This window comes from Hydra vulgaris, chromosome 06, assembly GCF_038396675.1.
Source record: "Hydra vulgaris chromosome 06, alternate assembly HydraT2T_AEP".
Lineage (NCBI taxonomy): Eukaryota > Metazoa > Cnidaria > Hydrozoa > Anthoathecata > Hydridae > Hydra > Hydra vulgaris.
This window is the reverse complement of record NC_088925.1, coordinates 5,647,429-5,660,969: the sequence shown is the minus strand read 5'-3', so window position 1 is coordinate 5,660,969 and position 13,541 is coordinate 5,647,429. Positions and strand designations below refer to the sequence as shown.

Genomic DNA, 13,541 nt, shown 5'->3' with positions numbered 1-13,541 from the left:
ATCTAATATAGAATCTAGAAAACTCAAATAAAACTAATCAAAGATATTTTAGAAAGTTAAAAACATTTAAAAAAGTAGCATCGGTATATAAAATAAAAAAAAAACCAACGAAATAAAACAATAAAACCAAAAAAGTAAATTATTTTAGATAAAAGAAACTTGCTTTTTTAATTAATTAAAAAATTAATTAACTATGGTTTTATGGTGAACTAACTATACTTCAATTAAACTAAAATTGAATCAAAATCTTTTTTTAGAAAGTCTATGCGAAATGCAATCGTATTTGGGATAACATTTGGTCTATCTAGTTCTATAATTATGCTTGCAAATGCTGCTGCGTTCACTCTTGGTGGAAAGCTTGTTAAAGATAGTGGTTTGGAATTCCAAGATATGTTTAAGTGAGTATTATATATGCTTGTATATTTGTGTACATATTTATAAATACTTATTTAATAATAATATATGTATCAGAGATGCTACAAAAAAGTAATTTTGCCATTAAGTTGGATTGATGTTGTTTTTTTTTACTTATACACAAATATCTTTGCATACTTAGTCTTAAAATATCATTGATGACATTATACTGAAAGAAATAGCTGCAGAGGCTTCAATTAAAACACCAAATAAAGGTTTGGTTTTGGACAGGCATTATCTAAATATGAAAAATTACAGCAAAAAAAAATGATATGGAGTAGTAAATAAAGTTAGAACTGTTTGTTGGCGACTTAAAAACCATCCTTCATTATGTCTCTTTTTTCTCAAATTTTTTTGTCTAATATTTGTTTGTGGTTTTTTGATGTTATCATTTGTTATTTGTCGATTTGTTATTTGTCTAGCATTTGTATGTGATTTTTTTGATGTTACCATTTGTTTGTTTAACCATGTAAAGTTGGTAATTTACTGAAATTTTAACTTATTTTATAGCTTATTTAACTTTATTATACTTTAACTTTTTCAGCAAATTACCCACTTTACTCAGTTTGATAAGTGTTTCAGCCAAGCGAAAATTTCTTTGAAATTTTCGCTTTGCTGATGAACTTTGTGTTTCTAATTCTAATGATATCACATTTTCACTATCATCAAAATCGCTATCATCTTGGCATTCATTAAATGCTTTGACAAAATTTGAACCATTGTCAGTCACAGTAAAAGCTATATTGTGATGATCAAACCCAAAGTCTGAATGTATATTAAGAGGTTGCTCTGCAATTGCGTCGAACGTATGACTTCCTTTAAAACGTTTGCAGGTAAGTGCAACAGATATTCGAGATAAATCTTCTCTGATCCAGTTAGCCATAACTCCCATATAGCTCCTTTTTAAACAGCTCCATATGTCTGCTGTAGTACATATAGAAACAGACTTCTGAATATGATCTCTAACTGTTTTTAATATAATTTCAAATTTACTGCCTAGTTTTTTTCTAAGAGTTGGACAAAACATAACTGTGGATGAGGGAGAAAGACCGGTGACTAAATCTTTGAATGATTGTTTTTCAACTGTTATTAGTGGTCCAAATTCACTTATAATATAGTTGATAATTAAATCATTTACTTTTTTTTGTGGAAGAACTTCAGATCTTACTGTTGATTGTAATTACTTGTAGTTGAACTCAATGATAGTTGACCACCAATTTTACTACAAAATGTCTTTGCAGGGACACCTTTCTTGGACAAACCAGTATCATTCGGACTTCTTTTTCTTACATTTATGGACATTTTTTTCTTGTATGCATTGTAGCTGCATACTGAGCTAGGATGAAGAGCCTCAAAAAAGATTAAAAAATCAAATGAAATAAATTATTTTTACTTGTGTCACTGCAGTTACAGATCGTGACCTTAGAATAATAGAGTTCTATCTCCATTTTGTAATTTTGTGGGAACTTAACAATCGATTTATGTTTTAAAATGATTCTCATAATTTTTAAAATTATTTATTTTAAGTAATAATTGTTAATTCGAATTTCATTAAATAAAGTTGAAAATAACAAAAGCAAATAATTTTAAGAAGTATATAAATAAAAATATAAAGATTAATATATTAAAGTTAATAAATACCAGAATATTATAATAATTTATCAAAAGCCAAATTCAATCAACAGTAAAAATGGGAGATAGAACTCTATCATTTTTACGTCACAATATGCTATTTGTTTGTGTACTAATCTATATTACTTAATAAAGAATAAATGCATGCTTTAAGCAATTAATTTAAACAAAAAAAATTTTAATCTTCTAATTTAAAAATTTCGATTTTTAATCTTAATAATTCAAGAAAATATAACAAATTTTCTTCAATTCTTTCAAAATTACAAAAGGGTGGTAATAATAAATCTTATTAAAGAGAAACAATATTAAATCTTATTATTCTAATGTCACAATATATAACTCAATAATCACTTTTTTTTTTTTTTAATGTTTTTAAAAAATAAAAAGTTGCTTGTTTCATGAATTAATTTTTCCCTTTCATATATATATAAAAGGGAAAAATTATTTTTATAATAGAAATTACACAAAAGTAACAAGAAGAATAAGATATTGCAATTGCACAAACAAAATAGAAAATGCTTGTTAAATTAACAAAAGAAAGGAAATAAAACATTTTATCCGTGTCTTTTTTTTACTTATTTGCATTTGAAATATAATTAAATAGTTAACAAATTTAATTTATTTTATATATATATTTCATTGGTATTATACTTAATCAATGAAAATTAGATATTTTGCTTTAATTTTTCAATGATTTCTGTTGTAATATAACATATAACAATGTTATATAACTTATTCTTATTAGCCTATTCATAAAAAATGTTCAATTGTAGTATTAAAATAATTATGTAAAATACGTCTGCTGTTATATTAATTTAAATATTTTAGCATTTAATCTAGGACAGCAATATTAATAGTGGTAATAATAATTACAATAATAGTAGATAAACAAGTACCTACCTTTAGATGCTTTAACAGGTTTGAAGTTAAGTCAATTTGTGCTCATAAGAATTTGTTTGGACAGCTTTTACACCTAGCCAACACCTTTTTTTCATCAACAAATTTGGTTATTTCAAAATAACGCCCATCTAGGATTGAAGGAAGACCTGGTGTTCTTGATTTTAAATAAATATGTATATAAATTTATATATATAAATTTATATATATATATATATATATATATATATATATATATATATATATATATATATATATATATATATATATATATATATATATATATATATATAAATTTATATATATATAAATAAATTTTTATATATATATAAATTTATACAAACATGCTGTAATTTTTTATTAAAAAAATTTACATTATGAAATTTGATAACTTTCAATTAAGTCTCATCCTTTTACTGTGACCATTCCTAAGTGCTCCAAAAATCCTTATTAGTCTTGTTTTTTTCCTTGAGCATCAGCTCTTTGGCTCCCTTCATCTTGTTTTCTTGATTCATACAATTCCAGTAACATCTAACTCTAATAGTGGTTGCTTGCAGCCTTGTTGGAAGTTAAGATTTTTTTTAAAAAAAAAGAAGCATGTAAAATTGTTTATTAGTAGCACTTTCTACTATGTGTTTTATATGTTTTTATTTTTTGTAGAGTATTTTCTATTGTTTGTTATTTGTTTTTATGATTTATAGAGTTGTTCTTGCTACTGTTTTTGGTGCTATGATTGCTGGACAAATTGCATCAATGGCTCCAAATTATGTTGCAGCTAAAGTTTCTGCTGCTCGTTTATTCCAGCTTCTTGATAAAGTTCCAAAAATCGAAACTTTCAGTAATAGCGGAAATATCCTTGTAAGCAATACAAAGTTTTATTTTATCATTTTTCTCTTTTTGTAATTGTTTATTTTTTTCAAATTTAATAATTTTTTTTTTTTCTTTTTCAAATTGTTACATTTAAATATTTTTAAAAAAATAAATTATACAGGAGCACATATATGGAGACATAGAGTTTAGTGGCATTAAATTCAACTATCCTACTCGCCCTGATGTTCAAGTTTTGAACGATTTCTCCCTTAAAATTGAGTGTGGGAAGAAAGTTGCATTAGTTGGCTCCTCTGGATGTGGTAAAAGCACAAGTGTTGGTTTAATTGAAAGATTTTATGATCCTGTTTTTGGCAAAGTGATGGTTGATGGTTATGATATTAAAGATTTCAACTTAAAATGGTTGCGCTCATGTTTAGGACTGGTTTCACAAGAACCAGTGCTATTTGCAAGAACAATTAAAGAAAATATTGTATATGGCTTAGACAAAGAAATTAGTATGGATGATGTTGTTTTGGCTGCTAAAAAAGCCAATATTCATGGATTTATTTCCAATTTACCAAAGGTAAACTACAAAAACATATTCATATATCAACGCATGTTCTCATGAATATCTATTTTTTATTTAAAATACTTTCTAAACAGCGCTATACTGAATTCTTTTTTTTACAGCACTATTGTAAATATCTAAAAGTATGCCTAGTAAGCTATGAATTTTTTTAAATTGATGGATATGTATGTATACCGAGTAAGCCTAGTACCTAATTATGCCAAGTAGTATGAATTTTTTTTAATTGATGAAATAAATTACTCTTACAACAAAACCCAAGGCTAACCCAAGCATTGGCTTTTGCTCTCAAAGCAGTTATAAAAATTGTTAATATTCATTTTTACTAATAGTAATTAAAAAAGGTTTATTTTTTTTTACTTTTTATTTTTTTATTTTCTCTTATTCTATATATTCTATTTTTTCTTATACTTGTTAAAGTCTTAAAAAAGTAGTATATATATCTCATCAGTTTTACTTTGATAACTTTAATTCTTATGTAAATTTCAGATAGAAATTTGCTTATACTTTGTGTTGTAAATTTTATTAGATCAGTCTGAGTTTTTTCTTAATCAGAAGCTGATCTAGTTCTGTTGCTTTATATTATCAGCTTACAGTTTACATTTTAATCTTGATCTCAAATGAATATAAAATAAAAATAAAACATTTCAATCTGGCTCTCAAATAAAGATCAGTTAAACAAAAGTTTTGAATGATAATTGTTTTATAGAAATACTGCATAATTTCATCTGCTTGTTTATTCCAGCTTCTTGATAAAGTTCCGAAAATTAAAACTTTCATTAATACTTTCAGTAATTTTTAATAATCTCATTATAAAACATTCTTAAAACATATTCAAAAGTTTGATTAAAATATGAATGTTTACATCAGTTAAATTTAATACATCTTGATTTTCTGTCCACTTTCAAATTAGTGGAACCAAGGTAATGTATTTTATGTTTTTGTTTAAAAGAACTTTTTTTGGATAATATTAAGATATGTACCAAAAAAATCTGTGTTTTTATGTGGTGGTTACACATGTTTTTATATGGTGGTTACACATGTTTTTATGTGGTAGAGAAATGTGGATTACTTTAATTAACTGTTTTAAAATATTTCATTATATTAGTATTATTCAGAATTCAAACAACTCTGATTTCAAAACAACTAGTTTTAATTGAAATGTCATCAAATCAAGATAAGTAACTAGCAAAAATATTTGCTTTTTCTGGTTGAAAATCCTGGTGTATCAAACAAAACAATTTCTAAATTCAAAAGTTGCAGATTGCTTTGAGAACAGAGCCAAGTCTCATAAAACTATTTAAGGATACTGGTACAATCAAAAGGAAAATAGGAAATGGAAGAAAAAAAAGTTTTTGTTCTATGAGATTTTTTTAAAAAAGTGAAAGATACTTTAGACAGAAACCCAGGGATTTCTGTTAGAACTTTAGCAAATAAATTTAAGATAATTGCTTCCACTATACAAAGATTGAAGAGATATTGTGGTTATGAATCTTGAAATGAAGAAAAGCAAGAAAATGTTGGAATTCGTTGTTCAAAGATGTTCTATAAAAAATTATGTGCTGAAAAATCTTGTTTGATTATTGATAATGAAACTTATTGTACTGCATAAATCTGATCTCTTCCAGGACACCAATATTATTCAGCAATTAATTGCAAGAAACTGAATTCCAAATATAAATGCGTTGGAATGCGAAAACTCACAAAAAATTCTTAGTTTGACAAACAATTTGTGAATGGGGTGAAAGAAGATCTTGTTTTGTGACTACAGGAACAATTAACATCGAAATCTGCATCAAAGATTGCCTTAAGAAGCGTCTTTTTTTCCGTTTTTAAGATCTCATACTAGTAATCCATTATTTTGGCCCAATTTAGCATCATGTCACTACTCTGGGACAATTTTAAACTAGCTGATAGAATATAAAGTAGATTTCATTGAAAAACACTGCAGTCCACCAAATTTTACCGAATTATGTCCTATCAAAAGATATTGGTCTATTGTCAATGGAAAACTAAAGTTTAATGTAAAAGAAGCTAAAAACATCCAAGACTTCAAAAATAAATGGATTAGAGCTACCAAAAAAGTCCAACGGAAGACCATGCAAAAGCTGATTTCGAGTGTAAAACACATAGTGCGTTTACATGCACAAACTTAAGTGAAATTTAAGAATAGTAATATATGTACTATATATAGATAATATTTAGTATATAAATATAGATAACAATTAGTATTTCGAAATGCAATAGTTGAATAAATATTCTTTAAAATATCAGTGCAGATTTTTTATTGTACATCTCTTAAGGACTTGTTCAAGGGACTTAAACAAGTCCCTATTATTATCAAAAAAATCTTTTAAAGATTGAGGTCTTAAGGGACCTTTAAATCCATTGTTATTTTATTATATTACTCACATAGGGGGTGTGATAATAGATTTTGAATATTGTTTTTGAAGCATTCTAACCACTACTCCTAGAAACTCTTGGAATTTAATTCAAATAATTAAAAAATCTCCTAAAAAAATAATCAAAATTTTCTAATCTTGTTTTTAATGTGCCTTTCACTTGACCAGGCATTTGTATGAGTGATTCCATCCTTATTATTCGTTAACTTTATTGTTATAATTAATACTGTTCTTCTAACTATTATTATAATGTTTATTGTTATTATTTTTTTTTTTTTATTGTTATTATTATAAACATACTTGTTACTACTTTGATTATAATTTGTATTAATTTTGCTATCTTCTATTTTTAGAATTTAAATAATTTACTTTTATTTTAATAGTAATTACTATTTGTTGCTATTGTTACAAAAGTTATTTTATATGAAACTTTTGCATCAAATGTTATGTTAAATGTGACGTTAGTACTACAATTACTAAAATATTTTGATTAATTTTTTCTTCTTTAAAATAATAGCAAAATTAAAAAAAACAAAAATTTTCTTGTTTACAATAATAAAATTTTTCTTGTTTACAATAATAATAATAATATTTTTTTATTTTTGTTATAAATTTTTACTAGAAATAATTGCTTTAAATTATTTTACAAAAAAAGAGTATTTTATTAAAGTTGTTAATAGATAAAAGGTTTTCAAAATGGTATATAATGTATTAAATATGATTTCAACTTTAAGATCTTTTTTATCTTTACTTTTTTTATTTTTTTTTATTTTGTCCTTTGAAATAAGCTCTACAATGATTTTACAACAACAATATAATTTTTTTGTTGTGGAAAATTCCAACTGGAGCTGGCAGAAGACATGGTCTTATCATATAGCCCCATTGTTACAAGTTTAGATATAATCTTTTATATAATACACATGCATAAACTTTTAAGGTCATAAACCTGGAAAAAAAAGCATTTAGAAACGGCAAAGCTAAAAGATTTAACCATTGATTGTACTTTTCAACAACATAAATAAAGTTACAAAGTGCTCATTATGTTGTCGGTTTTTAGTGTAGAAAATATGCTTTTATTGAATCCAGAGAAGAAATCAAAAAAGAGATTATAATTTAGAAAAAATTTAGTGTTAGAAAGAGCGTATTGGCTTTTTTTTTTTTTTTAATATAACTTTTGTTATTTTAGAGATACAAAACGGTTAGCTGGTAGAACTGAAGAGGCATTAAGAACAATAGGAAGAAATTCCTGGGCTAAGTTTAGAGAATCATCTCCGTTTATAAAAGCAAGCTGTACATCAATGATTTTAAAAAATGTATACATCATATGCCTCCAGATTGCTATAATGCATGACAGTAAAGCATGGGCAATTAAGTTGGATGATGTCCATGATCTGATAAAAATATTTAAGTTAATTAGATGGATGTATAGTGTGAACCACACATCTATCTCTATATAATCACTGTGTGTTTATACAAAGTTCAATATAATGGTATGGATGGAGTGGTCATACTTGTAACAAAGAGTGGTTATAAGTATAACTTATTGAATTAGTTAAAATAATCAGACTATTCAATGACATATCAGGGACCATGTTTTTAAAACTTTTGAACAAAGACATAAAATACATTACCTCGGTTCCACTTATTTAAAGCTCTAAGTGAAAGTGGACAGAAAATCAAGATTTATTAAATTTAACTGATACAAACATTCATATTTTGTGCAAACTTTTGAATATGTTTTAAGAATATTTTATAATGAGATGTAAAAACAGTACATGCTTGAATTTGTTAGTATATGTTGATTTTCACTAAAAAAGGAGCTTGATGATAAGACGTGTTGTCTCCTACTCGCTCCTGACAGAATTTTTTACGAGAATATTGTTAATATTTATTATTGAAAAAGTATGATGATTATTATAATAGGAATTGAACTTGTCATTTCGAAAAGAACACAAGTTCGATTATTTTTTGAAAATAACCAAAAAATGTCGTTTTTTTATAAAAAGAGTCCATTGTGCTAAAAAAACTATACATTGGAAGCATAACTAAACTTTTGAAGCATAAAATAAATCATGCAAATAATTTTAATTTTAATTTATAAACTAACTGTTAAAAATTTTGGACTTATGACCTTTTTGAAATAATGGCTTTATATTTACTAATGATAAAATACGGACATATATTTTAGCGGACTTCAAAAATAGATAATAGTTTGATAATATGTTACTAATATTGTAATTAAATACGTACAACCTATAACTAAAGACTGATTGGTTTTTATGTCAGGTTGGCTTTTATTGTCATGTCTTGAGTGGACATATGTTATTTTAAATATATTTTATGAAGAGTACTTATAAAAAAATCATAACTTTTTCAAAAATTCCTGTATGAGTTGCCTGTGATTTATAACCTTTTGCATTAAGTCATTTTTAAAATTTATGTTATTTGTTATATTTCGTCATTTTGTATTTTTGTATGTTTTTATTGGTAGGGATATGAAACTGATGTAGGTGATAAAGGAACGCTGATTTCTGGTGGACAAAAACAAAGAATTGCTATTGCACGTGCATTAGTTCGAAATCCTAAAATTATGTTGCTCGATGAAGCTACTTCAGCTCTGGACTCTGAGAGTGAAAAAGTATGTATCTAATGTATACGTTTAGCTCTAATATAATTTTTATATATATATATATATATATATATATATATATATATATATATATATATATATATATACACATATATATATATATATATATACATACATACATACATACATACATACATACATACATACATACATACATACATACATACATACATACATACATACATATATATATATATATATATATATATATATATATATATATATATATATATATATATATATATATATATATTATAAATAGCTTTAACTATAGTTATAACATATATATCAATAATTTTTTTTTTCCATTCTAGATTGTTCAAGAGGCTTTGGACGTTGCAATGGATGGCCGAACTTCTGTAATTATTGCACATCGACTATCTACTATTCAAAATGCTGATGTAATTATTGTAATACAAGATGGTCAAGTTGCAGAATCGGGTAGCCATCTTGAACTTATTGCAAAGAGAGGAGTTTATTACCAACTAATTCAAGCACAACTTTGATAAAAATAACGAATTTTGTTTATAATTTTTTTTCATATTATTAAAATTTAATATTTCATCTTTTATACTAGTGGATTTTTTATATTCGTTTTTTTTACGCATATATACATATTTAAGTATTTATTTTCCATTTATTTCATGTAAAATGAATAAATTTTTATAAAAGTGATTCTTGTGTATTTCGATAAACAATAACTACATAACTTCGATAAACTACAACTTCATAAAAGTTTTATAATTATAATTAAATTAGAAATTATTTCACACTGAAAACTAAGATTGGAACAAATGTTTTGTATTCAAATTCAAGTCCTAATTTTCTTTTTTTTTTCTCAGAATTAAGAAGTGAATTATTTGAATTTGTTTATTTAAGCCAATATATTTTAAATTAACAACGTAAATACTCTTTTTACCAACTGGTTACAAAAACAACAAAAAAACAACCTTTTGAACACAGAGGAACGTCATTTAACATCTAATTATGTTATTGGGCATATTTGAAAGTTAAGGTGTAAACAAGAATGATTTCGCTTTGGATAACATAATATAAATATAATACAAAGAAAAACATCGCGTTGGTTAATTAGGGACTTTCATACGGGGTGGGTTTTAGCGTATGAGATTTCGGTGCCATCTTTATAGGGGATAAATGAATCAAACCGTTAAAACAAAGTATCATAATCTCTATCTTTTTTTAATAAAAAATAATAGATGATACTTCGAATAAAAAAAAAACGATTTTTTAAAATGGTTAACTGACGATGGTTTATCTACAAGTGGCACTTTACATGAGTTACGTATCAGAATAAATAAATTTAAACTGTATTCTTCCCTAACTCAAAAACTAAAAGTAAAGCAGAAAGGCGTTTTGTATTTGTAACTTTCTTGAATCCTACAAGCATCCCACCTTCAATTGCTTTTTGGAATAGTGACGATTCGTTGTACCCTTATATAACTAATTAAAAGTATGCTTTAAATTAACGCGAAGGCAGTTTAGGTCAATAACAAAAAGGATATTCTATTATGACAAGCAGAAAAATTGCTTTAACGGATTTTAGTTCACCTAATACGTTGTTTGTAAGAGGACTTATAATAAAAAATATCACAGAGGACAAAATGAAAATTTGTACAAAGAAACAATTGTTGTTGAAGACCCAGAAAATTCAATATTCAAGAAAAATTCTAAAAATAAAGAGCAATATAAAGTCTAAAATAAAATGTACAAAAATTCCTTTTGAGTCATATTGCTACAAAGTTTTATTAAAGTATAAAATCTTTATCGTTATTGGATCACCTCATTCATTGCTTTACGAAAACAGCTGCTTGTTGCATCGTAGATCATTTTTACGTCAAAGAAAACCAAACTTACAATGCTGACCTTGTTTCTCCTGATCTTAAAAAGTTAACCACAATAAAGTATAATATTAATTGTGTAACGGAATGAAAAATTTATGCTATTCATAAAAATAGTTTAGATAATAATTGAACAAGCACTTCGAAAACAAAAAATTCATCTTTACAAAATCTACTAAAGAAAATACTGTTCTTAAAACAAATATAAATAATAACAATATATCTGCAAGTGATAAAAGCAATATTGCATAACAACATTTAGAGGAAAAATTAGAGAAATAAATATTCAAAATATGTACCCTAATGTTCCTATTAAACTATAAAATTTTTTTGAACAAAACACAAATTCATTGCAAAACACAGATTCATTGCTAACCATAAAAAAAACTAAATAACTAGTAGTTGACATTGTTAGATGTAAAGGGTGTTTTTTTTAGAGGTATAGAACTTTAAATTGCAATAAAACAACGATGGATTATTCGATTGACAAGAATTTTTTTTGATTAGAAAGATAATCTTGTGGCATTACATTTTAAATATAATTTCTGGCATATGACCGCCACGGCTGGCTCGGATGTAGTCCAATCTGGACGTCCAATTTTCGATGACTTTTTCCAACATTTGTGGCCGTATATCGGCAATAACACGGCGAATGTTGTCTTCCAAATGGTCAAGCGTTTGTGGCTTATCCGCATAGACCAATGACTTTACATAGCCCCACAGAAAGTAGTCTAGCGGTGTTAAATCACAAGACCTTGGAGGCCAATTCACAGGTCCAAAACGTGAAATTAGGCGGTCACCAAACGTGTCTTTCAATAAATCGATTGTGGCACAAGCTGTGTGACATGTTGCGCCGTCTTGTTGAAACCACAGCTCCTGGACATCATGGTTGTTCAATTCAGGAATGAAAAAGTTTGTAATCATGGCTCTATACCTATCACCATTGACTGTAACGTTCTGGCCATCATCATTTTTGAAGAAGTACGGACCAATGATTCCACCAGCCCATAAAGCGCACCAAACAGTCATTTTTTCTGGATGTAACGGTGTTTTGACATACACTTGAGGATTATCTTCACTCCAAATGCGGCAGTTTTGTTTGTTGACGTAACCATTCAACCAGAAGTGCGCTTCATCGCTAAAGAAAATTCGCTTATGAAAATCGGGAACAACGGCAATCTCGTTTTGGGCTTATTCGACGAATCTACGCCTTGCTTGATGATCGTTTGGCTTCAATTCTTGCACGAGTTGGATTTTGTAAGCACGCATACCAAGATCCTTCCGCAAAATCTTCCATACAGTGGATGGACACAGATCCAATTCCTGTGCTCGATGGCGGATAGACTCATTCGGGTCTTCCGCAATGCTACGCTCTACAGTAGCAATAGCTTCTTCTGTACGCACCGTACGGCGTCTCTGGGGATGCGAGTTATTAATAAGAGTAAACGTGGTGCAAAAACGTTCCATGGTTAATCGAATTAACTGCTCTGATGGATGATTTTATCGAGGATAAAATGGACGTAGAGCGCGATACGTATTCCGCACAGAACCATTATTTTCGAAATAAAATTGAACTATTTGCAAGCGTTGTTCAGGCGTGAGTCTATTCATGATGAATTGCCAAACCAAACTGAGAATAAATCACTTGTCACCTGTTAAATCGGTCGCCATCTTGAACAGTAATGCCAACTTAAAGTTCTATACCTCTAAAAAAAACACCCTTTATATGGTAAAAAGAAATTTGAAAGTTTTAAAAATTTCTATCCTGGCTATCACTTTGACAAAAAAGCAATGTTATTTTTTTGAAACCAGTCTTTATCAAATGCAATGACATGTGGTTTACTTTTACAGAAGATGACTCATGTCCTAATATCTTGTCCGGAAAAAATTCAAAAAAACTATGGTCAAACTTATCTAAATCACTTGCCTATTTTATTCAAACATAACTTTAAATGGTATGTACACAAAACAAAACTACTGCTTTTTCTTATCATCTTAATTAAAATCAGCAATATATATCAGCATAATATATATATATATATATATATATATATATATATATATATATATATATATATATATATATATATATATATATATATATATATATATATATATATATATATATATATATATATATATATATATATATATATATATATATATATATATACAAAAAAAAGCGGCTTTATTTTTTGTTCAATAAAGTCCCGCAAGTTAGACATCTAGTTCCAAGTTGCATGTATGTATTTCGCCATAAAGAATTTTTTTACAAAATTAGACTTTTACAA

General features: G+C 26.7%; 2 protein-coding genes across 3 annotated transcripts in view; one reads left to right on the top strand and one right to left on the bottom strand.

Annotated features, from left to right (window-relative positions):
* The window catches only part of LOC100213972 (ATP-dependent translocase ABCB1), a 100,876-nt gene extending 90,810 nt beyond the window's left edge, over window positions 1-10,066 (top strand). For both annotated transcript variants that reach the window (XM_065799058.1, XM_065799059.1), the window contains exons 16-20: window positions 258-398; window positions 3,645-3,801; window positions 3,935-4,336; window positions 9,233-9,379; window positions 9,706-10,066. In XM_065799058.1, the coding sequence (XP_065655130.1) occupies window positions 258-398; window positions 3,645-3,801; window positions 3,935-4,336; window positions 9,233-9,379; window positions 9,706-9,897 (1,039 nt within the window). In that variant the 3' untranslated portion in view covers window positions 9,898-10,066. The remainder of the gene's footprint in view (window positions 1-257; window positions 399-3,644; window positions 3,802-3,934; window positions 4,337-9,232; window positions 9,380-9,705) is intronic.
* Window positions 10,067-11,775: 1,709 nt separating this feature from the next.
* Window positions 11,776-12,279, bottom strand: LOC136081145 (uncharacterized). Its single transcript, XM_065798439.1, has one exon. It carries the CDS (start codon window positions 12,277-12,279, stop codon window positions 11,776-11,778), a length of 504 nt encoding a protein of 167 aa, XP_065654511.1.
* Between the last annotated feature and the right edge of the window lie 1,262 nt (window positions 12,280-13,541).

Bases quoted from the DNA above. Each gene is read 5' to 3' on its own strand.
- LOC136081145 (XM_065798439.1), bottom strand. From the start codon at position 12,279: ATGACTGTTTGGTGCGCTTTATGGGCTGGTGGAATCATTGGTCCGTAC.